Genomic DNA, 27,876 nt, shown 5'->3' with positions numbered 1-27,876 from the left:
AACCAGTACCAGGAATGAGAAGTCATCATTCCAGATGTTACAGATATTAAATAGACAATAAAAGGAAAAAAAAAAAAAAAAGACCCGGTATGAATGGCATCATTCAAAGCCCAAGAATAATGACAGACAAAGCATTTTAATAACTTCCTAAAGCGTAAACATTCGATCTACAATCACATTCTTGAATTCACCACTTGTTGGTATGAACTACAGTATAAACCTTGTGAAATATCTGCTTTTCCTTTACTAGTCATCTCCTTTAATGGTGGGGAAAAAAACAATAAAATTTTAATTGAGCTATCCCTCTCAGCACTGAACAGTGGTGGCTAAAATCTATACATAACATTAAAACAACTGCATTATAGCTCCGGCTGACAGTCTTGCCCAGGTGAAATTTAGAAGAACAGGATATTAGCTAGCTTTCCAATCTGCTGGGGAGGACAGATCAAAGCCTTCCTTAGGAACTACTTCAGTGCACAGCAAATATCTAAAGTGGCTTATTATTGTCACTAACCTAATTCTCAGCGGTGTAAGTTCAGCCAACCTCCTTATATGCTGCCCTTAAAACTTAACAAAGAGCAAACCAAGAACTGGAGACATTTTTTTTTTTTTAAATCTACCGTCTACTTCTTAGCACATCTTCATGCCATGGTGATCTGACCAGCGATTTGGTAAGTATAGATTACAACCCTGGACTTAACACAGGGTGGCCCACTTTTAAAATGGCCCATTTATAACAAAGGTCTCTCTGTTGGAACTGCCAAGAGATTTAAAAAAAAAAAAAAAAAACCCTTAGTATCAAGTACTTTTTATCGAGCCATGCACTGTAGAGCAACGGGATTGCAAACCTGGAGCCCTTCATCTCAGCACAGCTCTACTGACTGTGTGAATATAAACAAGTCGATAAGATTCCCTGATTCTCAAACTCTCTGTCACTATAAAGAAATAAACGCCTGCTCTCAAACCGCCGCACAGAAAAGGCCTGAAGAATAAGAAACACAATACAAATATTGTAAAATGCTATAAACTTCTTGGAGCAAAGACTCTAAATGTCTTAAGTAAAGAAAAATGCACAGATTATCCTTATCGGGGTAGAATACCTGTAATGAAGATTTAGGCTATTACAAACTCAAAAATTTTTGAATTCTTACGAGTTTCAAATATAACACTCACCACAGTAGAAAGGGGAAAGATAACCTACCCCATGCTCCCATCCATTAGAAGAATCGTGTTGTATATGTGAGAAAATATGAAGAGGAAGAGAATTGTGCTGAAGAACATTGTCATCCATGACCCATGATCCTCCCGAAACATTTTCAACCGGAGCAACTGACCTGCAATATAAATATTATTGGAAATCAGTGTACATTGTAATTCAAAATTCACACATTTTTGCTTTATTTGAGTGAATCTCTATCATCTCACACATATTCTGAAGCCTCTGCCCTAGGACTTGTCTGGTGGGTGAAATCACTACCTAATGTCCTTTTTGCTCTTTTGGGTAAATAAATGACAAAGTCCAAGACAATCCCCGTACCATCATCCCAGAACAAATGATACTAACGTGAAAATCTAGTATCTGGAGATCACTCATGATGCTGGCATGCAAATGAGACTAATTCCAACTCTATTACTTGCTATTTTTTTATTTTTTAAAAATATGTTTTTGGTTCATCCAGACTGAAACCACTTAAGGAAGGCAAATGGTAAAGACATTGCATAAATTCCATATAATTCCCTTCTGTTTCCATAGATCTTTGTCAATACTGATCAGATGATAAAACCAAGGCAGACCTCACTTAGAAGAAGATCCAATTGTTGAAGGTACAAAAAAATGAGCAGTAAAAATAAAGTCTCTGTCATAAGAGACAGATGGCTTAGACTTTTTACTCTTAGCTAAATCCACACTCACACACAGACATGTGCACAGGTGTGTGTGGGGCGGGTGTGGGGCCTAGTGGCGTGCACTTGTGTTACGGAATTGGTGTGGCTCCTAGCAAAACATAATTTCTACTCTGATGCCTCAAATTCCAGTTACAAAGGTAACTGCTAAAATTAGAAAGAATGGTCAATATGGACCAAGGAAGCAAGAATAGACAGTGGAGAAAAAGACAGTCTCTAAAATAGGTGGTGCTAGGAAAACTGGACAGCTACACGTGAAAGAATGAAGTTAGAGCATTCTGTAACACCGTAAACAAAAATAAATTCAAAATGGATTAAAGACCAAAATGTAAGACCAGAAACCATAAAACTCCTAGAGGAAAACATAAACAGAACACACTTTGACATGTACTATAGCAATAATTTTTTTGATCTGTCTCCTAAAGCAAAGGAAGGAAAAGTGGAAATAAACAAATGAAACTACATCAGACTTAAAAGCTTTGGCACAGCAAAGAAAACTGTCAACAAAAATGAAAAGACAACCTACTGAATAGGGGAAAATATTTGCAAATGATGTGACTGATACGGGGTTAATATCCAAAATACATAAACAGTTCACATAACTCAACATCAAAAAAAAAAAACAGATTTTAAAAATGGGTAGAAGAACAGATTTTTTTTTTTTAAAGAGGACCTGCAGATGGCCAACAGGCACATGGAAAGATGCTCAACATTGCTAATCATCAGGGAAATGCAAATCCAAACCACAATGAGATACCACTTCACACCTGTCAGAATGGCTATCATACAAAAGAACACAAATAACAAATGCTGGCAAGGATGTGGAGAAAAGGAAACCCTCGTGCACCGTTGCTGGGGATGTGAATTGGTGCAGCCTCTATGGAAAACAGTATGGAGGTTCCTCAAAAAAAGAAAAATAGAACTACCATATGATCCAGCAGTTCCACTCTTGGGCATATATCTGAAAAAACAAAAACAGTAATTTGAAACGATTCATGCACCCCAATGTTCATAGCAGCATTATTTACAATTGCCAAGATATGGAAGCAACTTGTGTCCATCAACAGAGGAATGGATAAAGAAGATGTAGTATATATATACACAAGGAATACTACCCAGCCATGAAGAAGAATAAATTGTGCCATTTGCAGCTACATGAAGGGACTTGGGGGATACTATGCCTAGTGAATAAGTCACACAGAGAAAGACAAATACTGTATGATATCACTTAAATGTGGAATCTCAAAAGTAAAACAAACTAGTGTATATAACAAAACAAAACAGAAAGACTCACAGATATAGAGAACAAACTAGTAGTTACCAATGGGGAAAGGGAACAGGGAGGGCAACCATAGGGGTGGGGGATTGAAAGTTACAAACTATTAGGTATGAAATAAGCTACAAGGATATATTGTACAACACAGGGAATATAGTCAACATTTTATAATCGTAAATGGAGCATAACTTTTAAACATTGTGAATCACTATATTGTACACCTGTAACTTAAATAATATTGATCGGCAACTATCCTTCAGTTAAAAAATAAGAAAAAAAGAATGTTAAAATGCAAATAGTTCAAGGAGAAAAATAAGATGAATGCTAAAGTAAAAATTACTAATATAATTAGTCCAGATAAATATTTGGATCTATGATAGAGAAGAAATCTAAGAGCATTAGAACCATGAACAGTGAAGAGGATTTTCAAAAATGTGAAATTAAGGGAAAAAATGAATGTAGGTCACCCTGGCTTCTCTCAAGAGAAAGTGTATCTAAATCATGAATGATAAGTGGAAAGATGCACATTTAGGAACCACAACTAAAATCAGGTAGGCCTGAAATCTTACAACAGAATTCCTCACTAGAGAAAACATTCCCTTTTTTGATGCTATGTCAAAGTTATGGAAAAAATATGTATATTTCCATCTGGAAATTCTCTCTCTAGGGACAGAAGTAGCTGTCAGGTAGATCACTGAGCACAGGAAGAAATCATCTCTTAAGATTTAACTACTAAAGTTTCCCTTGTCCCTTCCTTTTATTAAAACAGGACCTTAGATTTCATTTGGAAACCAGACTAACAGAAACATTACCTTAGCTAAAGATCTAAATGGATCAAAAAAGGGAGATTTGGTTACATCATCTGGTTTCTTGGCTTGCCCCAGGGAAGCAAAGGACAAATCTGAAAGTCACGGGGAATGTAAAACGTAACTGAAAGAAGAATGTGGGAAATGTTCTACTGGAGCAAACGATGCTAACACTGCAAATTACAGCCTTATAGAACTTGTTGATCAACTGAATCATAATCATGGACAGCCAGGGATTTGCAAGTCTCCACACAACACACTGACAGGAATACTATAAATAGATATTAAGCACAGAGTGCTTGAGAAAAAATTCATGCCGCAAATTTCTTAGAGCAAACTACAAAAATATTACTCATTCATTGAACAAATATTTACTGTGTGCTTATTACATGCCAGCTGTGTTTCTAGGTGCTGGAGATACAACTGTGAGCAGGGCAGGAAAGTGTTTGAAGTCAACCATCATTTGGGTATTTAACGAAAATGCGACCTTATTTTAGACTCATGGGCTCTCTGTGTTCAATGTTCCCTTTGCTGCAAGTCCTTCAGCTTCAAACCAAGAGCTGTTTATTTAAATAGGCAGTTGATATTGAAGACCTGCTAAGACCAGCAATTAGAATTCCTTAAAAATTAAAATGTGAATTTCCTTCTTAACATACGCATATGTCAAAAAATTCACTAAATGGATGTACTTTAAAAGTCAGATAATAATGCTGGTGACGTAAGAGTGCTTTGCAAATAAAATACAGTGGATTAACTGTACATGGCTGAAATAATACAGAGTTAGTAAAACGAGAAATGTGACAGCACCATTTACACTGTCATTGCCAAACTCATTGTCTGGCACTAATTTCAGTCATTAGCGTCATTAGAACAAAATGGCAAGTTAACACGGTTTGAAATTCACTTGAAACACACAATAAAAGTGGTGCTGCGATTTATTAAGGCCAAAACTGGTGTGACCCAAATGTTGAGTCAAGTCACATTAAATTCACATTAAAAATGTTTTCCGTGAGCTACTTCAAAGTTAACTCATTGAGTGTCCACCCTCATACTAGAAACGCATGTACAGGGGCTGCTGTCAGTTGACTTCCTGTGCCATCTAATCAAACCAAGAACCTCAGTTACCTGACGATGTCACATGAGAAGGCACTATCTCCGCCCTGCAGTGTGACCATACATTTGGTTTGCCTGGGACAGTAGTGGCTTACAACTGTTGTCCAGGCATAATTATTAATAGTGTCCCCTTCCATTCTGAAGCGTCCTGGTTTGGACACTAAGTAATATGCCACCTTTCCTATGGGTCACAGACTTCAGAATTTTTTAACATGTTTCTTTAGAGGAGTTTCAGGAGATAACTGAGTGAAAACAGTCTTCATAGATCAACAGAAGCAAAGAACATCACTAAGAGGGGTACCCTTCTGATAAGGTGATAAATAACTTACCTTAATCTTAGATATATTTGTGAATCTGAATATATATTTATGTTACTAATAAAATCTGTCTTGGACTGTATGAACCATCACCTTTGATATGGCCAAGGTAACTGGAAAACTAATTTTAAAACAATCAGAAGCATTAACATGGTACACAAGCCTATGTATGTGTTGGAAGGGAGGACTGGAGGGCACAGGAACTAATCTTTATGAATGTTGGTTAAAATCAAGCCAACTGGCCTAGAACCTCAGACTCTTATCTGGAAATACAGTAGGTTTAGAACCACTAGGATGTCATAAACTTATAATAAGGATAATGACCTAAAAGGCATATTAAACCAATATACAATGAGCTCATATATATTATGGAAGATGGAGGTAGACAGGTGTAAGAGAATTAGAAGAAATTATTTGGTTTCTTGACTTTTTTTGTTCCTGTGTTCTCATCAGCAAAAGAATGTCAAGGAACATTTCCTTCTCCCTCACAGTCAGACTTTTATGCTAAGTTCTGGGTCCCTTTTCTTCACAAGGAGTGGTTTTCACCAGGAGGCCTTGAACACAGAAATCAACTGAACAGTCTCAAAGGAGAAGAAGTGGAAGTGTTTGTGCTTCCAGGTGAGAGATGGGGGTGCTCCTGGGAAGTTGTTAAAGCAAGACGGACTAGAGCGAGGGCTTCTAGATTCCAGAGAAAACAAAGACTTTGGCTTCCAACATGGCAGAACCTCATTTGGGTTTGATTCCACAGATGCCAGTGAAGGCCAAAGAATCAAGGGTCATGGTCTTGGAAGTCAGGTAAGGAGACCGAGCCAGGCCCAAGGGAATAAGGCCAGCAGAGCAGCCACTCACCTTCACTGGGAACGTAATGACCTGGGAAGGATCCCAGTCACCTACTGGTGGAGGTCATCGAGAAGACAGACAGCCGGTCTGACCTGGGAGCTGGACCCCGGCAAATGGAGACTCTTCGCCCCCACCCTTGGCCTCAACATCACTAATCATCAGGGAAACACAAATCAGGACCACAATCAGCTATCACCTCACACCAGTCCGAATGGCTATTATCAAAAAGACAACAAATAACAAGTGTTGGCAAGGGTGTGGAGAAAAGGGAACCCTCCTGAACTGCTGGTGGTTCTTTAAAGGCCAGGTCAATATTTTAACATTTTAAATATCAGAATCCTTGATAATTAATACATCTTATTTCTTATATCTAGAATAAGAGAGTAAAGTTATAGAATGAAATTGGATCAGAGCACTTGAAAATTAATTGAATTTCACTTTCAATCAGACTAAAATAAGTATATGAAGAATTCATGACTGATTTGTGTAAATTTATAAGAACACAATTTTTCTTGTTTAAAATTTACTAATTGAAAAATGGCAATAGAATAAATATAACTAAAATAAGACAATTCGTCCATGGATGAGACACCAACAAAGAAAATTATCCAAGAAAACACACCAGAATATCATTAGGGAGAAAAATGTTCTCTAGTTAGACAAACACAGCTTTATATGATAAGTATAAAATCCTAAAACTTTTGTACCCCAAGGGCATGGTCCCATTAATATTCAGATCAAATCTTGTTACTTCAGTATACAAAGAGAATTTAAAAACATTGAACAGATGGCTATCATCCCTTATTAGAAGCAGGTGCTTACATAGAAAATGTTTGTGATTCACTGAGTACAACAGAGAATCAAAAATGGAGAACTGAACTATAATCGCATATACTAAAAATATGTATTACATAATATGCATTTCGAACAATTCTAGAAAGAAAAGAAAAGAAGACTATGGTTAGAAATCCAGCAAAAATTATAATATTTTCAGATCTAGAGTTTAATGTCAATTTCAAAAAAGTATGTATTACAACAACTTTTGAGTAAAATATACATCCACTAAGTAAACACATGTTGATATAAATTATCCTCCACAGGAAGAACAGTAATAAACCTTCCATTTCATTAAGAAAGTCCAACTATTATATTTTACTATTATAATTAGCTCTTTCCATTAGATCATTCTTAGGATTAACTGACTTAAATGGTTCATTATTGCTCAAGAGGAAAAAACAATTCCAAAAGGAAATAAAAGGCATTTCCATATTAATTCCTGGAGAAAGAAGCCATTGAATAAAATGGATATTAAGTTAACATTACATCTTAGCTTGTAGCCCAAGATAAAATTTAGCAGGACACAATTTCTACAACCAGATAATATTACTATATTTTATAATTTTGATGAAGTCCATTTGTTCTCTTTTTCTAGATATGTACTAAGTGGAATCATATTAAGTAGCATCTTTAAGGTCAAAACCTGTCAACAAAGGTAAAAAATAAAATATTTTTGGAAATGATACAGGTTGTTCTCATAATTTTGTATTTTGAAATGGGCAGTGGAATAGAAAGTATAGCTCCCTGTACTTATAAATTAATATCACTATTATTATTATTATTTTTACATCACCATCACTATATTGATACCAGCTTTGAAAAACAACAACACTTACACTTTTAAAGTAGGTTTTCATTTAATGTCGAGCATTCTATTGCTCTAACTAAAACAGGAAGGTTAAGGACTAATCCCCTGAAGGCTGATCCGTGGTTTCAAGGCTTGGGCAGGAGCTCCACAAGCTGGGCAGGTGGAGTGAGGAACAGGGGGGACTGGCCCCCCCCACAACCATAAATACTGGGAGGGCAAAACCAGGCCAGGGGCCAAAAATCTGCCATGTCACCCACATCTCCAGTATTCCTAGTGTCTGCATCCATGTAGTCAAGACCCTCTTTGACTCCATCTGTCCTGAACTTGGTTTTCATTCTCAGCTTTCCACAAGTCCTCTAACTCTTTGACTAGTTCCTTGTACTTGCAAGCTTTTTTTTCTCTATCAATCCCATTTTCTGGATAAAGATATTACAAATTCATTCACAGGTTCCCAGTTCCACATATAAGGAGCTTAGAAGTCACCACTCAACAAGCAAAAGGCTGAACAAACTGAAAAAAAAATCAGTAACTTTTCTAAGACCTTGACCCCAAGATTAGAGAGACAGGCAGGGAAATACAGGGAGGCCCAGCTGACAGCAACAGAAACTAGCCCCCAAACCCCGCAAAAAAAAAAACCTTCTTTGAAAGGCAAACTTAAACTGTAATTAACAAATTGCTGAAGGCTCAGTGCATGCAAGACTGAAAACTAAAAACCCCAGAGAACCCCAGCCCGAGATGGGGGTGGGTTAGAAGGGAGGGTTTTTTTTTTTCTTTTCTTTTTTCTTTTTTTTTTTTTTTTTTTTTTGGTTAATGCTAAGAACATGCCCTACCACTGAGCTCTGCACCACCCTGCTGGGGTGGAGGGGGTGCTGATTTTAAAGTGCGCCAGAACACTCTATTCTTAGCAGGACTGCCCTCAGGAGACGCTAAGTGGTCGAGGTTTGGTCCAGACCTAACTGACCCAGAGGAAAAGAAATCCAGCCCTCTCTAGTCACCCTCTCCCACCTAAGGGGGCAGTGGGGCAACTCAGAAGCACTTGTGACGTCCACGGTCCAGAGGCGCAGGCTCACTAAACACCTGAGCCCTGCTCACAGGACTGCAGGATGCTTCCCCTCCCCCCACACTCCCCCCCCACCGTATTACTAAAGGCCTGTTTACAGCAGTTCCTTCTACCTGGTACATTGTGTCTGACCACCAAGAAAAAGTTACAAGGCATACTCAAAGGCAAAAACAGATTTTGATCTTTATGATAGTAGCTCATACAGAAAACGCTTCATTTCGTTGGTAATATTTTCACACTAAAAATTTCATTTATGCATTTGTTTAATTAGCACCTACTATGTGCCTGGCCAGCATTATGTACAATAAATATAATGTGATATAAATGTAAATATAAACATAACTGTGAAAACATGACAAATGCACATTTTCACATATTGCAAAGGGAGCAGGAAACAAGAAGTATAAAAAATTTTTAAAGTATAAAAAAATTCTTAAAAGTATTTTAAAAGCATAAAAAACTAAAAGCAAGAGTTCAAAATTAAAATTCACCAAACACGAAAAGAAACGGTACCGTGAGTGAGAGCTGACAGAAACAGCAAATAAAGTATTTAGACCATACAAAGATTTTGGGTATTGGAATTAGCAAATATAAAGTATTTAGAATCTGCTATGTCTCAGCTTAACACATGTTAGCATCACTCTACCTTCTTAAATATATGAATCATAGTAATAATTTTGATACATCTGTCTACTAACTATATCAATAGAGTCACTTCTGGCTTTGTTCTATTGATTTTTTTTCTCATCATAGGTCATATGTTCCCACATCTTTGCATGCCTGATAACTTTTTATTAGATTCCAGACATTATGAATTTCTACCTTCTTGGATGCTGGATGTTTTTGCATTCCTATAAGTACTTTTGACTTTTGTTCTCAGATGCATTTAAGTTACTTGTAAATAGTTTGATCCTTTTGAGTCTTGCTTACAGGCTTTGTTAGGTGGCAACAAAGAAGCCTTCAATCCAGGGCTAATTTTGTCCCACTACCATCCTTCTGAGTACTCTACTTGATGCACCATAAATTGCAAGATTTTGCCTCTCCAACTGGTGGGGACCCAAACTATTCCTGGCCCTGTGTAAGCCCCAAGGATTTTACCCCTGCTTGTTCTCAGTGGGCCCTTCCCCACCTTGAGTGGTTTCCTCACAAGCATGTGCTGATCATCACTCAACGGAAGACTCAAGAGAGATCTGAAAATCTCTGGAGTTACTCCTCTGTGCTCCTCTGTCCTCTGTCCTCTGCCTGTGAAACCTAGCTGTCTTGGCCTCCCCTCATACCCAACTCTGCCTCTTCAACTCAAGGAGACCCTCAAGTTCTTCCTTGTCTCCTGCTTCCTGCATTGAAGCCAGGAAATTCTCTCCAAGAGGCAAACTGGAGTAACTGGAGGGCTCACTTATGTGAAAAGAGAAGATCTTAAAATCAGACAATAAAGGCAGATTACTCGAAAGTGACAACAGCCATACTGATAGAAGACTTCCTACCAGTAACAATGGGTGCTTCAAAACAGTGCTTCAAAGTGCTAAGAGGAAACAACTGTCAACCTAGCATCGTAGACCTAGCAAAAGTCACCATCATAGCAAAGGCGGCTGTTTGAAGGCACCAAAGAGCAAACAAGGCAGCCAGGACTTGAAGGGCCAGAAAAGAAAAATGCATTTAGATGAGCTCTCATTAATTGCAGATTTTTCCTTTTGGGAGATTTGCTGATTTTCAGGGACCATATGGAAAACTGTGGCCTATAAGTTGAGGCAGTCTCAGTAGAAATAGAGTGGGAAAAAATAATATACAAAAACATTTGATTTATCCGAAGAAAGCAAAGAGGAGGGAAAAAAGAACTTGGAAAAGAAAAGGCAAATCAAAAGCTAGTATGTAGCAAAATGATATTTATACATGCTATGTTGGTAATTACAGAAGTACAAATGGACTAGAAATTCCAATTAGAAGACAACTGTCACAGGGATTTAAAAACTGAAGGAAAAATAAACATTGAGAGAGTCAATCTTCTATACACCTTCATTCAAAAGACTTCTCCAGGTTGCACTTCAAGGAGAATGAACCTGACTCCAGAAATGGCCTCAGAGAAAATATCTGAGACAAGAAAGAGAAAAGAAACTGATCAACATGTATCAAATCTAAACAAACGTTGTAAAAAAATAATACAAATATTAGTGTCGATTTTATGGGGTTAAAAAAAGAACCAGAGTGCTCAGCAACAGTCCCAGTAAGTTAGAAAAGTGTGATCTTAGTTCAAATGTTCTAAGAATTTTGATCATTGAGGAGGTGACTAAGACACTGATTAGTTGTCAAGTTGTTAGGGTTTTAAATTTTACCTGAAATAGTAAAATTTCAAGGGTAGCCACTAAAAGATTAGGTATTGAAAGCATAACTTATAAACCAAACAGAGGGACAGAGGAGGGACAGAAAAGTGAAATAAATAAACAAATGAACAAAATTCAACTGCCTGCATGCCCACTTCCCAAAAAAAAGGAAAGAAAGAAGAAAAATAAGGAAAAGCTGTGTAATAGAAAACACCAAAAAAAGGTGGGAGAATTTAAATCACAATACAAATGTAATACATTGGTCTTACACAGTACAATAATTATTAGCTAGAAGATAGAAAACTGACAGAAAAATAAAATCAAAGATGTGTTTGCAAGAGACATGCGTAAAATTCAGAAAGGTTGGAAGTAGTAGGGTGTAAAATTATATATCAGACAAAACTAGCCAAAAGAAAGCTAGAATGGGTATGAATTCTAGATAAAATAGATTTTAAGTGAAAAACTAATATAAGGAATAAACAGGATAATTACATAATGACACATATTAGATTCTCCTGGTAAATAAAATGACCTTAAAGTTGTGGGTATCAAATAAGACAGATTCAAAATATATAAAACAAAACCTGACAGAACTAGAGGGAGGAATTAAGAAAGTCACTACCGTGCTGTGAGATTTTAACATCCCTTTGTTATTTATTGATGGCAAGATAAAAATAAATTAACAAAGAAATAGAATATTTGAATAAGAAAATTAAAACCTGATTTAATTGACTTATATTGAACCCTGCATACAGCAATTAGAGAATACACATTCTCTTCTACCATGTACTGAAAACTTTAAAAATTGACCATGTATTATGTTATGAAAGAAATCTCAGCAAAATTCAAAGATCAGGTACCACACAGAGCACATTTCCAAACACAAAACAATCAATTACCAATTAATAACAAAAAGTTACTAATTTTTCTATCTCACAGTCAGAAATTTTAAAACATATTTCAAAATAATTCATGCATAAAAGAAAAATTCTAATGGAAATGAAGAAATCTTTAGAATTTTAATAACTTTCAAAATATTCCATATCAAATGTGTAGAATGCAAAAAAAAAAAAAGCATTACAAAATGGAAAATTTAGTTATCAATAGCTTATATTACAAAAGAAAGCCTGAACATCTATAAACTAAATATCCAACATAAGAAGTAAGGAAAAGAATAAAATAAACTTGTAAGGTGATATTAAAAATAAGAGCAAGTAGTAATTAAATTGAAGGTAAAAATAAAGTACAAAGGATCAACAAAGCCAAAAAAATTTAAGTTTCATTAAACAGATAAATCTCTTACTAGATTGATGAAGGAAAAAAGAAGACAGTAAAAAAAAAAAAAAAAAGAAAGAAATGAAATGAAACAGGTACATAGCTCCAAACACAACAGGGTTAAACAATGGGCAAATTCCCTGAAAAATATTTAACTTTCCAAAAACTGATTAAAGAAACATAAAATTTGAATATTCTAAAATATTCTGCCCAGACAGTTTGATAAAGGAGTTCTTTCAACTATTCAAGTAAAAATTTAAAAACTTCAATCTTTCAAAAACTCTTCTCCTCTAAGATTTTGTAAGTCATTATATTTATTTGAAAGAGTAAATATTGACTAGGATGGCTAATATTAATTTAAATCTGAAATTCAGATGTTGTTATTTCCTTCTCAGACTATATTACATGGCTTCGGAAAAAACTCAGAACTTAAGTCCTACGTTCCTGAACTTCTATATGATAGGAGTTTAGGAGAAGCAGTCTGACGGGAAGAGGGAAGCAGTGTTGAATCTACAGTTACATGGTACTTTACGTTAAATGTAGGAACAATCAGTTATCCATATGTGGGAGGGATATGCCAGCTGGAGTTTGAGAACTAAAGCTCCCTGGGTGCTTCTCCTGAGTTAGGTAAGAATTTCACACTGCCAATGTTGAATTGAATTACTCCATTAAAGTACCAAAAGTTTCTTGACAGATGTTTGCAATGAATAATTCCAAGACACATGGAGCCAAATCGTAAAGATACTGGATTTTTCTAAACATGCATTTAATGAGCACACAGGGTAACAATCTAAGTTCAATATTTTTTCCACAAATATTATTCATGGAGCTACTGAAAGTATCAAGGATTCACACGTTTAATATGAGCCATGTTGTGCATATTGTGACAAACGGCTGGTTGGAACCTAAAATTGGGATTCAGACACATCCAATGAATCGAAGGAAAGTTTTCTAAATATTTCAATAATTTATTTTCTTGAGATATTCTAGCTGAGTATCAAATGAAATAGGCAAGACAACATTGCTTCTAAAGCAAGATGGTACATACTACGGAGAAGCTCAGCCCATGGATCCAGGTCTGAGCCCTCTGAGACATGGGTACTCAGGAATAAAGTATATAATTCAGAGGTGCAAGTAGGGACATTTTTTCCACTTCCGGGTGGAAATTTAAAATAGGAAGGAATTCGTGGAGTTCGTCTTTGTTTTAGCGGCTTGACAGCTTACGATGTGGGGACCACTGGGAAACCTGAGCATAGGCGTGGGTCTCAAACTGAGTAGGTTAAGACAGAAAGCCACAGCAATGGTGGGGCACCAGCCTCAGCCAACCCCCACCCCACCCCCAGGCAGCAGGCATCAACAGAAGGTACCAGAACAGAATAGAACGTCATCAGCGCTTGTGACATGCCCCCAGGGGCTACAAGAAACAAGTGTTTGAGATTTTAAAGAAGGCCAGAAAGTTGAAGTTGCAAATAGTCGAAATTGGGTTATGCATATAAATATGACCTTCTACACCAATACTTTTAACCAAAACAAACATTTGTAAATTGTGACCACCAAACTCCAAGATAGCTCCTCCTGAGTCTCAAGTCTTGCTAGTCACCCTCTGTGTAGAATCTTCCCATACTGAACTATGACTGGCTTGTGTGATCAATAATATATGGCTGAAGTGACAATGAGTGGCTTCCAAGACCAGTTTTGAAAGACACTGCAGTTTCCACCTAGGTCTCTCTCTTCAACTGCTCACTCTGGAGCAAATCAGATGTCATGTCTTGGGGACAATCAAGTTGCCCGGTGAAAAAATCCACGTAGTGAGGAACTGAGGGCTCCAGCCAACAGCCAGGACCAACGTGCCGCCCACTTGAGAGAGCCATCGTGGAAGAGAACTTCCCAGTCAAGCCTTCGCATGCCTGTAGCCCTAGCTGATATATTCACAGCAACCTCATGAGCCATCCCAAGGCAGAGCCAGGCAAGCTGCTCCCAAATTCCTCACTCAGAGAACCTGTGTGAGATCACGAACACTTATTATTGTTCTAAGCCTCTGAATTTTGGGATAATTCATTACATAGCAATAAATAACTCTAGGCCCTGAGATTATTCTGAAAGCTGATAGGAACCATATGACGATTTGAAGCATGAAGATAACAAAATCTAACACGATATATGATTTTATGAGGAAAGACTTGAGATCACAAAGTAGAAAATAAAACTGCAATATTCATAGTGTAAATGCTTGCTTTACCTTAATAAAGTGCTTGACATTATGATGACAGAGCAAAGGAACCCTTGTGGAAATAACCTTCACAACCTGAAGGCCTTGAAAGAACTGAGTAATTTCAAAGGGCAACCTTTGTGTAGGAAATGTCACTACTATGAATTTCTTTTGCTCTCTACTATAATTCACATAATGTGTCATATTTCTTTCCATATTTTATATCCTTTTAGTCAGAGTTTTGATGCATATATTACCAATAAAATAATAAATATAAGAGTTACGTTAGATGATCAGTGTCTATGTAAACTGAATGAGTAATAATACATTATAATTTAAATGTTAGGATTTTTTCATCTTTGAGCAGGCAGGCAATATTGCTTCCAAATTTTAATCTACTGAGATTTAAAATTTATCTCAGATATAAAAAGAATAAATAAGCAAAATAAATAAGGAACTACACCACACTTTGGATACCCAACAAACAAACTGTGTTTACAGGAAAGAGACAAACATATACAATCCATTAGAATCCACAGTACCATTTTTGCTTGAAATCTTACTCTGACAGAAGCCACTATTTTACTTGGTTCTTATATAACAGACACTTTTATAGTGTTATGGCCTTCAAGGCTGTGTTTCAAGTATTTTATTAAAGAGTTACTTATGAAGCCATCATCCTAAGCTTTGATGGCTATAACTTCATGTTCAATATTTATATAGTGCAAATTGCTTTCCCATCCTGGATATCACAACGATTTCTCTCTATGACTTAATCACTGTTCAATGTTCCTGACACTAATTTTTCTGTACGTGAGGGCACGAAAATTCTGTGGTTAGAATACTGGTATATTTCTTCATACTTTCAATTCAAAGCTATCTGCCCTCAATGCAGTTACATGACTACACAAAATGGATTGGACTATTTTTATAGTACACCAACTTGAAATTATGACAGAAAATTGTTTAAGTTTTTATTTAATCAAGTGTGCAAACCAGCAGCTTCAGAGATCAGGAGGAAAATCTTTCCAAATAGACTCTCATTTGAATTAGTCTCTTGTACAGTCTTAGAAATAGTTATTTATCAGTGCCCAGGGAAAGTAATAGCTTACAATGTGTTGGTGGTGACAAATATTGATACTGTAACAGGCTAGATGCTACTGTGGTTTATCATTAAGACATAAGATAAAACAGTGACACCTATTGCAGGAGCACATTGGGAATCATTTGTGAAATTGCCAACGTGTGACCGGATGCCACCCTCATTTACACATTAAATATGTGAAAAAAATCATTTTCAGATAGCTATTAAATGCAAAGTATTACCTGAAATCTTGGCTATTCCTTGTATTAAATACGTCAAGATAAATCTATTATAACTGTTCATACCAACTTTTTCTAACCACCAGATTATTACAAAATGATCACTATTGTTAGGCGGAATGTCTATTCCCTAGTCCAGATTGCTTCCTTCCAGGTAGAGAACTCTCCACCAGCTACGTCACTTCTAGCCTCTCTCCACTTCCAGGAGGGAAGTGATTTATCTGATTGACCATTCTGGAAGAAGAAAATTAGCATGTGTGGCTTAGCACCTTTTCTGTAGAGACCCAGTTTCTCCTGGAGAGCGCCCCAAATTCTGCTCTGCTTCTCCAGGGGAGGTGTGTCAGTGCAGGATTGTCTGGGACTGGGAAACCTACTTAATTCACCAGTTGAGTAGTAAGAAATCCCCTTACAGATACAAGCCACATTCTCCAGGACACAGTCTTCCAGAATGGAGGTAAGATTTTGGTCATCACAATATTTATTTCTGTCTTACATCTTAATTTATTTAGAACTTGGGCGGAGAAGAAGGGTGCTTTTTCTTGAGTCTCCTAAAGGAATTAAAAATGTCAGTGATTAGAATCACCAAATACTCTACAAAAAGACAAAATACAACTACCCAAAAGCTAACCAGCATTTTCATGAATTCCAATTTTTATACTTAGGTAAATTACCTAAGTTGTTTGAAGTTACAATAAAGAGATTCAAAGAATTTAGGCAAAGGTAAGGTTAACAAACTAGCATGGCTTGACCAAGAAAACCTCAAAGCAAAGGTGATTTTCAGACCAAGTGAAACATAATATTATGATGTCACAGTGACATAATTCACCAAATTCAATACCTTACTGTAATGCCTCTGCTTTACAAAAACACACAGACTAAGTATAATTAAACCAAAAGCACAAGTAAGGCTAGACTGGCCTGCAAGTTAATTTCAGATCCAGTAGCATTCTCTGTTTTCCATCACTATCAGGGAAAAAAAAAATTATTGAGATGTCTCGTTTTCTAATTACGTCCATCCTTAAAAATTAAGTTCACACAAAAAATTAGAAACAATTAGATTTATAACCAGCCTTTACAGACAACTAAGTTACTACTCCAATCTCTAAATGTATTATCCTTCCTATTAAGGGACTCCATTGCATGCATACTGCCTTCTAACACCAAAGAAAAGGAAAGACTAGGCAAGTGCTGAGAGAAACCGAAGTACGTGGGATATATTTGCCTCAGCGTTAAATCCAAGGAAAAGACTCCTCGTTGTGCTTTTCCTTGGTCCTGCTGACAAGAGGTGCTATAGTGTCGGCAATCGGGAGAAAGAAAGATTCAGGACTATGCACAGCTGAGTCCAGGAAGAAAGGTCACCTTAAGAGCGTAAGAGCGGGCATCTGGGAGATGTGTGAGTAACAAGAGGAAAGGGGCCAAACAGAGGAAAAGATGGAGATGCTGCCCGTATAAGAAAGTCACTGAATGGACAAAGTATTAACTGAGTAAAGAGGTGAAACTCATTTATTCAATGACTATTTGCTGAGCGATTCTCCGTGTAGAGCCTAATCTTAACTGCTGTTACGAATATGAAAACTGTTCCTTCCCTCAAGGAGCTTGACGTTCAGTTGGGAAGAGGAGACACATCGTAACAAAAAGTAAATAACAAAACATCATTAAATAACAATTGAGCTGTTACTTAATACATGATAACAGGGAAAAAAGGAAGAAAGAATGCAAGAAAGAGAGTGGAAAACATACAACTTTGACTGTCTCTTCCTCTTTGCCAAGGTCTTTCACATAGTGTCTCATTCAAATGTCACAGCATTAGGTACGACTGTCCTCAATTCATAGATGAGAAAGTAAAGGTGCAGAGGGATTACATAATTTATTCAAGATCACATAACTAGTAAGTCAGATATCTGGGATCTAAATCTAGCGCTATCAGATTCCAAACCTTTTTCTTTCTCCACCAAACAATAATTTTAAATATAAGAAACTACATGTAAAAAAAAAGTGATAGAAGCTGAGAAAAACACATTTATTCATCCATGCATCCACCAAATATTTATTGAATACTTTGTTTGGGTACATGGATGTGCTGGGGAGAAATAGTCAGAAAGAAAATCATGTGTCTGCATTTTTGAAGGTTCTAGGCTAGAGATAGGCAGTTAGGTAGAGATAGAAGATAGAAAGACAGACAGACAGAAAGACAGATGATAGATAGACAGACCGACCAACAAATGCAAATAATACAAAGCTAAGTAAGAAAAGTGCAACAGCAAAACAAAAAGAAAAACCAATGCTATCAGGTTCAAATGAGGAGAAATCACATTATTTTGAGAGCATCAATACAGGTATAATAAAAGATGAAAATGTGGACAGGTTTATTACAATTGGACCCAAAGAGTCTAGTTGTGAAAGACAACATGAGTAAAACATTTGGAAAGCAAATATAGATCAAGGACTAACAAAAAGCAAGAGTGTAGATGAAGTGTAAGATACAGGAAGAGGGTTACAGGAGTGAAAGCAAAAAGGAAAACTGGGGTCAGGTTGTGGAAGACTTCAAATATCCGGCTGAGCACTATGCTTCATTTTGAACACAGTGAATAATTAGGTTTGCAAGCAGAGACCCACTTCCTGAGCTGAGCTTTAGAAATTTGTACAAAACTATCCACATTGTCAAGGATGGACTTTGAAGTGTTACTGAAATAGTACAGGTTTGAAGTAGTATGATGGCAAAAAGAATGAAAAAAGGAGTTGGGGGAAGAGGTACAAGGACATTTAAGGAATAAAACCTACAAAATGTGGTGACTGATCACCTGAGGAGTATAAAGGGGAAAAGGTGAGCGAATGGCTTCAGTGTTTCAGACTCAGGAAACTGGGACATGGTAACGGCAGTAACAGGAAACGGAGAGAAGCAGAGGTGGACTGCTGGGGTTGGGGCACATCACAGCGAGGAATCAGAGACTGAATCTGGAGTTCTTGTAAAATCTCAGAATGGAGAGGTCCCCAAAGAGATGGAAATAACATGAGCCATGTTGGACCAAGAGATCTAAACGTGGACTGCATCAACCCAGAGCTAATCAGTAAGTTCTTTAGAGCAAATAACGTCACCGAAAGAGAGAGCGTCCAGTGAGGAAAGAAGTAAGGAATGGAGTTGGCTGGGGGGTGGTGGCGGGATGGCTAGAGTGACAGCCCTGGAGCTTCTGAAAGATAGATGCCACTGTCTCGTGTGGTTCACGTGGTACTTGTAGGAAACCGGAAGTTAAGAGACCAAAAAAAAAAAAAAGTGCAGAGTAATATAGTAGACAATGTTTCCAGATTTCATCATGGAAATCAAACAAAACTTCAAGGAGAGTACGGTTAACAGCGTCAAATTTTACAGAGGTCAAAGAGAATGAAGTTAGGAGAGGGGATTTGGTGTGAAGACGGTCAGCTGAGCCTGAAGAAAGCATTCCCAGAAGCACAGTGAGGATGTTAAGGTGGCTCTGAGTGCCAGCTAAGGCAGGCAGCTGTGGCATTCAGTAGGATGAGCAAAATGTGGAGTAATTCTCCGTGTTAAAGAGACGGGCATAGAGCCAAGGGTAACAAGACCCACCTGAAGCCTTGTACCAAGAAAACATCAAATCAGTTCTTCTTAAAAAGGAAAGGAAGAAACAGAGAGGGGAAAAAAATTTCAACGAAAAGGTCTAGAGTCCAGAAAGTATTTATCTTGAAATATAGAATCCGAGGTAGCTTCTAACTAATTAACTACTCACTTACACAAAACTGTCCAAAAGGATGAGTACGGTGGCATAGCCTTTGCTCAGGCAGTGATTAATTCTCAGGTTGGCACCAGAAGACTTTACTGTTAACCTGTGTAAGAATTTGGTGACAAGTTAAAAAAGAAAAAGAGAGAGAAATCAAAAAAAAAAAAATCAAAACCCCTGCAAGAGAGGTTCTAAAAATGGAACAAAAAAAATCTGATTGCTGACAACATAAAAATAACCATCAACTTTAACGGAACTACGCCAGATGGAGCCTGCATACACAAAAAGGGCACTGTCACTAATTATGAAAATAAAAAGAAATGTTTGGGCAAGGACAGACTGATGTCCCTGGTAATCACTATACTCTGCCAGGAGTCCTAGCACCACGTAGGCAATATTTTTTGTCAAATAATGTGAGTGTGTCTGGCAGTTATGCTCCATCACAGGCTGTGCCCTTGATGATAAGTGTGTTCTGGGGGAGCAGAAACAGAAGTTGAAGGATTTCCCTACCCGCTCGAGAAGAACGCTAACGTATCAATCTAACAAGCTGGTGAGGATGACTCAGTGCCACAGACCAGGAGACTGGAATAGAGATCAGAACAGAAATCTAAATCAACCTCAGCCAGCCAAGGTCTAAAATTTCAACCTAAGTCTATACAATCAGATGATGGCATTGACAGACGGGAGCAGTGCTGAGCCCACTCACTCCAGCTGCCACATCCCATGAGTTTATAAATCCTCATGAAATGGGTTGTTTTTGCCTGATTAAAAAACCTGAAAGAAACCTAATATTAGAAATAAATAAAATAATGCGTTTGAAAATTCAGGTAAGAATTATGAACCTGCCTGGTTTCATTTTAGCTCAGGAACTTAAAAATAAATTAAGCTAAAAACTATACACTTATGCTTCTGTTATGCATAATGAGTAAGGACGAGGGCTCAGGGGACAGGCAACCAAGGCTTCTTGAATCCTGGTTTAGCCACTGCCCATTGGGATGACCTGGAACCAGCTATGTAACCTCTCCCCACCTCTGGTTCTCCATATGCCAAGTAAGGGTAATCATATTAAGCACGTCACAGGATTATTGTTAGTATTACACTGCAATTCATATAAATCACTTACTCAAATGGCTGTCATACAGCATGCACTCCAGGTGAGTTACTATTCTTTTTATTTTATCTCTACATTAATAAATCAGATGTTATCTCTGCATGCAACAACTGATCACATCTACAGCTGGGCATAGGCAAGTCTTAACTAAAAAGTGGCTTCAGATGATCTGAATATGCTCTAGGAGGCTGTAGTCTTAAAAAGGGTCTAATTGTAGCAGGAAGAAGGATGGACCACTGGGAGGAGTAGCAGAGGGGAGTGTCAGCATTGACACTCTGAGATTACATCAATCTAGAAGAAGCCTACATATACTTCAAGCCAACAAGAAATCAGAAAGAAGCGGAGGCTCTGCCCAGCATATCTACCTGGCTTATGGTTTAGTCCCTGCAAACTTGGGGAATGGATGCGTCCTGTGATGGGGCAGGAAAGCGGCAAGAGAGAATCTTTGATTCTTTTTGGTCCCAGGAGCTGCAGAGGGAGTCCCACCGGGACCCAGCAGTTGCATATTCCAGCAGCAGTCATGCAATGACACTTCACTGTGTTTGTCTTTCCGACAATGTAGAAAAATTCATGGACTAAGATGTTCACGTTGGAGTGATGTCACTAACAAATACAAGCAGCATCCTATGAACATTCTAAATGTTCATCCAAATATCGTGGTGCAATAAGGTGATAAAATCATGCAGCCATGAAGTTGTATTCATAAATGATATTTATGTGACCTGGAAGGGGTGGAGTTATGATAAATGTTGAATACATAATTTAAGTTCATGCTTTAGAAATACACATCCCCAAGAAAACATGTCAGAATATTAACAGTGGTGGCCTCTAGATGGCAGGTTTACAAGAGAATTTTCCTTCTTTGGATCTTGCTACATTTTCTAAGTTCTGCACAATGTTCTTATTTTAGCTTAGTAATTTAAGCAATGTTTTTTAAGGAAAAAAAAGAGGTTAACACAGTTTGCATTGTCACTGAAAACATCTGGCAGTGAAGAGCAAACAGCTGGGGCAGGGAATCCTCTGCTCTCTCCATCCCACTTCCCCTTTCTCCCTCCATGCTTTCCCTTTTCTGATGGCCACAGAAATCAGTATTATCAGGCTGCCCCAAAATACAGCCCAGGAGGGGAGAATGAGTTAGTCACGGCTGTGAATTTATCCTCCTTTTTTTCCTTCCCAGTCCTCACCCTTTCCCTGCCACTATTTACCACAGTGGCCATGGTAGTCCTTTTTCTTGATCAAATAGGAGCATTATAGGGTTAGGGGGAAGAAACTGGCAATGTCTGTAGCAGCAGCAGTGAAATACGGTCATATCCTCCCATCAAAACAAAAGTCTTCCCTTACCCTCACCTCCTCCTCTATGTGAGGATACCATACTGGGTTTTTCCCTCCTTCCCCCTCTCCCTTCCTCCTCTCCTTCTTTCTTTCCTTCCTTCCTTCTTCCTTCCTTTCTTCCTTTATTTCTTCCCCCTCCCCTCTTTTTTTTTTCAATAATGGTTGCAAACCTTCTCCATCTTCCTTTACCCAAGCCATCCTCTAAATCAAGCAATTCTAGGGCTAATAGTCAGCCATTATCCAGGGACTAAGGTACAGTAAACGCTTTGGTGATCAAGCAAGAGTGTTTGGCTATGCAAAGTTGTCGCTGAAGGGAATGTAGATTAATGAGCCTAAGGGGGCACTAAGATTTGAAGTTAGGGAGATTTACTGGTCAGGTAGCAAAGGAGGGTAATAAAGCTCTAGGAACAAAACTACCTTGAGGCAAGGAGAGCTGTGGATGACAAGGCAGACTCAAAACAAGATGTCCAGAGTCCACAGCAGAGGAATGATTTTGGTCTGTCCTCTATTTGCAGCCACTGGCCACAGGGCTTGGCCCCTAGGGGACAATGGCTGATCACAGGAATAGTAACTGATGGGGAAATGGAAGTGTGGAGCCCCTTTGATAAATGTCACTGAGGGGTGGGCCAAACCTCCTTCAGACGACAATTGGTAGGACCTGGACCTTGAGGGATGCAGAATGCGGATATCTGTAGGCCTGAGACAGCTCATCATTCAGTGCTGACAGCATGTGGGAGCAGGAAAAGAAATGGCGATAATGATGTCCAAGCAGCAGCGCTTTGCTCTGGAGTGGAAGTCAGTCAGAGCATCCTCCTGTAGGACGAGCTCCTGGGGTTCCCCGGCAAGTCACGAGGAGAAGGAAATCCCCAAGGAGACACTGCACACTTTCTGATATGCAGATCTACAACTGGTTTTAATTTAAATTTGTTGGGGGTGGGGCAGGGCGGAATTTACACCACTATTACCGAGGGATCCCAACTGGTACACGATGAACAGAGCCAAATATGGTCAAATCCCTACCCTCTGGAGCTCCCAGCTTCCTCTTCCTTGAATCCCAAAGTTTCCATATACCCAAACGCTTTTCAGTGCCTCGATTTAAAACTGATTTCATGAATGAGATCGAGGAGAATAAAAAGAGCCACTCTTACTACCCAATTTCACCAATTTCCGGGCCCCCTTCCACCTGCAGATTTATCAGTGTGAGACTGTAAGAGTAACCCACTGTTCCCCCTGCCTTTCTCCATCATGCATTCAACCAGAGGCTGAAAGCTCCGAGGACAGGAACTGTGTGTCCTTTGTCCTCCACTGAAGACCTAGCACGGTGCTCGGCACGTAGCAGGAGCTCCACAGTTATTTGTGGGATGAATGAATTACTTCATTCAGTCACCAGATCAGACTTGCAGCCGGGAGAAGGAAGAGCACGAAGTGATCGAGATTAAGAGGAAGAATGAGGAGTGTGTTCATTAGCACCGAGGTTCTTCAGAAGCCTGCAGGTATGAGGAGGGGAATAAGCACTGGTGGAGCAGCAGGCCTCCACTCCTGCCCTTCCCCTAACCCTCTTCGCGCCCCCCATGCACCCCCACACATCAATCATACATCAGGCTGTGTGTATCTGAGCTTGCACTCAATTGACTGAATTTAGCCCAAGCCTTCTCCTGTGATCCTCTGCATACCCCGGGATGCACCAGAGAAACCGCGGACAGGGTAAAGCATTTCTACCTTTCACATCTGGATATCTAAATCTAACAGCCCCAGAACGCATGGGGGAATTAAGCCTACTGAAACGCATCAGTATAAATGGAAGATCCCAGGACACCTTTTATCCTACTTGCCAAGATATATTTAATATTCTTTCACTTGTAATGTGACTGCTCTCAGCTGTATTTCTGGAAACAAATAAAAAATAATTATTTTTCTTTTGCCATGACGGAAGTGAACAAAGCACTTCATTAAAAGAAAATGTCAAGACTCTCCTCTAAGGTATATTGTGTGATTCTGCCCCGTGCATAAATCCAGTTTGCGTTGATTTTCTAGAGATAATAGAGTCGAGTGGTAATGACAGCTTGTCACACAGGGGCAAAAATGGGAGTGACTCATAAACTTACGAGAACAACTGGATGTTAGGTTTAAACAGAGCAACAGCTTCACATGGTCAAGTGCACCTCTAATTGCCCCTGCTGCTCCCCCGTGTCTAGCGCAGACGCCAGTCAGATAGTCCCAACCTGCTGTAAAGAAAAGTCCTTCTCTCTCAGTGCCTTTTTCCTGGGTATAATTGAGTCCTTTATATCACAATGTGACAGGACAGATCCCTACCACAAATTTTATTAACCTGTGTGACTATGAGGACAGTAAAAAGCTTCAAGTATGATCATAAAACTATGACTGCTTACTGCTGTACCTTGTTCCACTTAATCAGTATTTATTAAACATAAGGCACTTTCTTGTGGTGGAGGATGAATCCGAACCAGACACCGAGCTCAAGGATTTAGAGCTGAGGAGTTATGCCCTTAAAGTCAGATTTTCTAACCAGAGTCCAAGAACATGCAGACAGTTCATGAATAAGCTTTCAGAGGCTTGTAAAACCTCTTAAAGCAAATGCAGTGTGCTATACGTTGGTACATCCATCTGGCAGGGTCAGATGTTTGATAGACATCAAATTCTCAAAAGGACTGGTGGCTCCACTGATTGGGGCTTATAAAAAGTATTCCATCTCTCAAAACATTTCCAGTGGCTCAAGATATTTTTTGAACTGTTCCTTTGATTCAAAGCCTAGGACATCTTTTGGGAATAATCTCCACAATGCCAAGGCTTTCTTAGAGAGGGCTCTGATTTTTAAAGTCATTCAAAATCATGGTGGGAAAATATGATAGGTAAATGCTTAAATTGTGAATTTTTTTTTTTTTTGGTTGGAATCCATGAAAATATAAAGTAATGAGACTAATTTTCTTGGGGGACATGAAGGAAATTAAAGTCTATGAATTAACTGAAAATCGCATAGAAAAGCTCCAGTAAAAACATCTTTACTTTAAGGATAATATTAACCAAGGAGGGGTGGAAATCGCATATTTTTCATTCATTGAACAAATATTTACTGAGTGTCTACCATGTGCCAGGCACACCTGTGAATGTTGAAAATACAGACAAAAATCTCTGCCCTCATGGAGCTTCCATTCTACCATCTTTACTAATTCAATTCATCTAACACGTATTGATCAACTAACTGTGAACAAGTATTAATAGAAATACAACAGAAACAGTAAAATAGAAATAAAAAGAAAATATAGAGAAACTCGTGCTTACGTAGAAAACTATTAATGACAAAATACAATGCAGTGCTTAACATGCTAGTAAAAATACTTGGTAAAAACGAACAGAATTGCAACCTAGAAATAAAGAAATGATATTATGTTCTTGATAATTCTAAGAAAATATATGTTCTTGACTATATTCAGTCATCTGACCTAAACAAAAACAACAGAAAAAATTTAGGGATTTGGGAGCACAGGAGCATAAAATGCATGCACACAATGAAAAATAAGGTTCTCAATAGGATAGGCAGGGGGCAGGGTTTACTGCCTTCTCTATAAAGTATAAGGAGATGACAGAGCTGGGAGTTCATTGAAAAAGAAAGTTCTTGTTCCAGGACTGATTTTTCTAAATTAAAGGAACTAATTAGTCTTCAACCATCTCTAATCTGAACACTTCAGGTTATTTCTAACACACTTATGCTACACATCAAAGAGCCCAGACATATATTTTTCTGCCATCATTGTCATGCATGCACATAAAATAGAATAAAACATTACAAGTGGTTTAGAAAGTATATGTGAATTGATTAACAGCTGATGTAATGTAATGGGAGAAATGTAGGGGGGGATGTCTTGATGCATGGGGTCTTGTCAGGAAGAGATGCGAGGTTACTTTCTGCTCCCCTTCCCCCATCCGGATCGCCCACCCCACCCTCCCATCAGCTGCCTCCAAAACTCAAATGGGTGCATACTGGGGAAAAGAGAATGAACAAGGGAACTCTGAGTGTTCTAGGGTAAGTACTAAGAAACTCATCTGACGCCTTCAACTGAAGCCACTACTTCAAAGCTTTCCCTGCAAAACTTAAGAGAACTAGAACTCTTGAGATGGGACCCACAAACACACACACACACACACACTCTAAAACCAGACTTTCTGATATGCAAATATTAAAGCAAATGCTACTTTGAAAGGAAGAACCTGCAACAATAAGGGACTACGGTGCTTGGTACACAGAGGAGATGTTTTCCGTGGGTACAGAGAATATTAGCTGCATCACTGTTTCTCCTTCTTCAGGTGGGTAGAGGATCAGAGAGACAGAAGCCGAGGCACTCCCCTGGGCTGATAATCGATGGACTGGTACAAAAGAGCTGGCTGGGACCTCCGGAGGAAGACTCCCTCATGAACAGGCACAGTGAGGACTCTAGAAATGGTGATATGAGAGTCAAGTTTAACATGTATGCTACAGGCCATCTAATGCACTCATGGAATCCGCAGGCCTGAAGTGAAGCATGGCTTAATACTTGCAGGCTGAACTGAAAGGTAAACATTTCTCTGGAGTGGGTGAAGGTTTTTCTTCAGGCCTGGAGACTCGGTGGCAACTCAAAACCAAATCATTCTCAACAGATCTTTCTGATTCAAGCACATTCTGCTCTGCCGTTTGGATTCAGAAACAAAACAGTGCCTTATCTGTCTGGCCATGAATTTTTCCCCACTGATGTCGATGCTTGGTTCACTCACTGATGAAAGGAACAGCTTCCCAATCTTTTAAAAACTGACTGTTCAAATTATAAAATGCTTTCCAGCAATTCAGGTTATACTGAGAAATCCCCGTTTAAAATTAGGTGAAGACACAGTGAAAAAAAATGTGACAGTGAATATATGTATGTTCATGTATAATAGAAAAATTGTGCTCTACACTGGAATTTGACACAACATTGTAAAATGACTACAACTCAATAAAAAATGTTAAAAAAAAATAAATAAAATTAGGTGAAGGTTATTTAAAACACGAATATCATAAAGAATTTTAAAAAGAAAAAGTTATTTTAAGGGAATAAAATTTACTTTAGTGAACTAGCTAAAGAATTTGCTTTACCCCATGATTTTGAAAAGATTTATAAAAAGCACTCTTTTTAACCTGTGAAGATGCTCAATGGCTCAGGCAAATTATTTAGAAAAATCAAAATACTTTTTTCTTAAATTATACCACCTGGCAAAAGGATCATGCATTCACTGAGATGGAACACAATACTCTGTGAGTGCATGATCATTCAACATGATAGTGATGAAAAGAATTGAGCTTTGTTTCATTTTGTGGAAGAAAAAGTTGAGACATCAGAATGATGGTACTTGAGTACATAAAGGAGACATTGAGGCAGAATTAAACACTCATTCAACCACTTTTGGTGGAAGATTAGAAAGGACAGGATTCCAGTTCCAAGAGGTCAGATAACCAGATAACCACGGCCAGGCATTGTAAACGGCCCAGACTGGGCTGAGATGACAGAGACAGTGCTGCTTTGGGGTTGAGTAATCTCCAAGAAAAAGAGCCCACTGGCAGAAACTTTTTTGAAAAGTGTGGTTACAGCAGA

The 27,876-nt window shown here is 38.3% G+C and overlaps 1 protein-coding gene across 3 annotated transcripts in view; it reads right to left on the bottom strand.

Moving 5' to 3' along the window:
• TMEM117 (transmembrane protein 117) overlaps positions 1-27,876 on the bottom strand; it is a 441,213-nt gene that overhangs the window by 330,610 nt on the left and 82,727 nt on the right. For all 3 annotated transcript variants that reach the window (XM_031462722.2, XM_031462720.2, XM_031462724.2), the window contains one exon: positions 1,202-1,334. In XM_031462722.2, the coding sequence (XP_031318582.1) occupies positions 1,202-1,334 (133 nt within the window). The remainder of the gene's footprint in view (positions 1-1,201; positions 1,335-27,876) is intronic.

This window comes from Camelus dromedarius, chromosome 11, assembly GCF_036321535.1.
Source record: "Camelus dromedarius isolate mCamDro1 chromosome 11, mCamDro1.pat, whole genome shotgun sequence".
Taxonomy (NCBI): domain Eukaryota; kingdom Metazoa; phylum Chordata; class Mammalia; order Artiodactyla; family Camelidae; genus Camelus; species Camelus dromedarius.
This window is presented reverse-complemented; position numbering and strand designations above follow the sequence as displayed.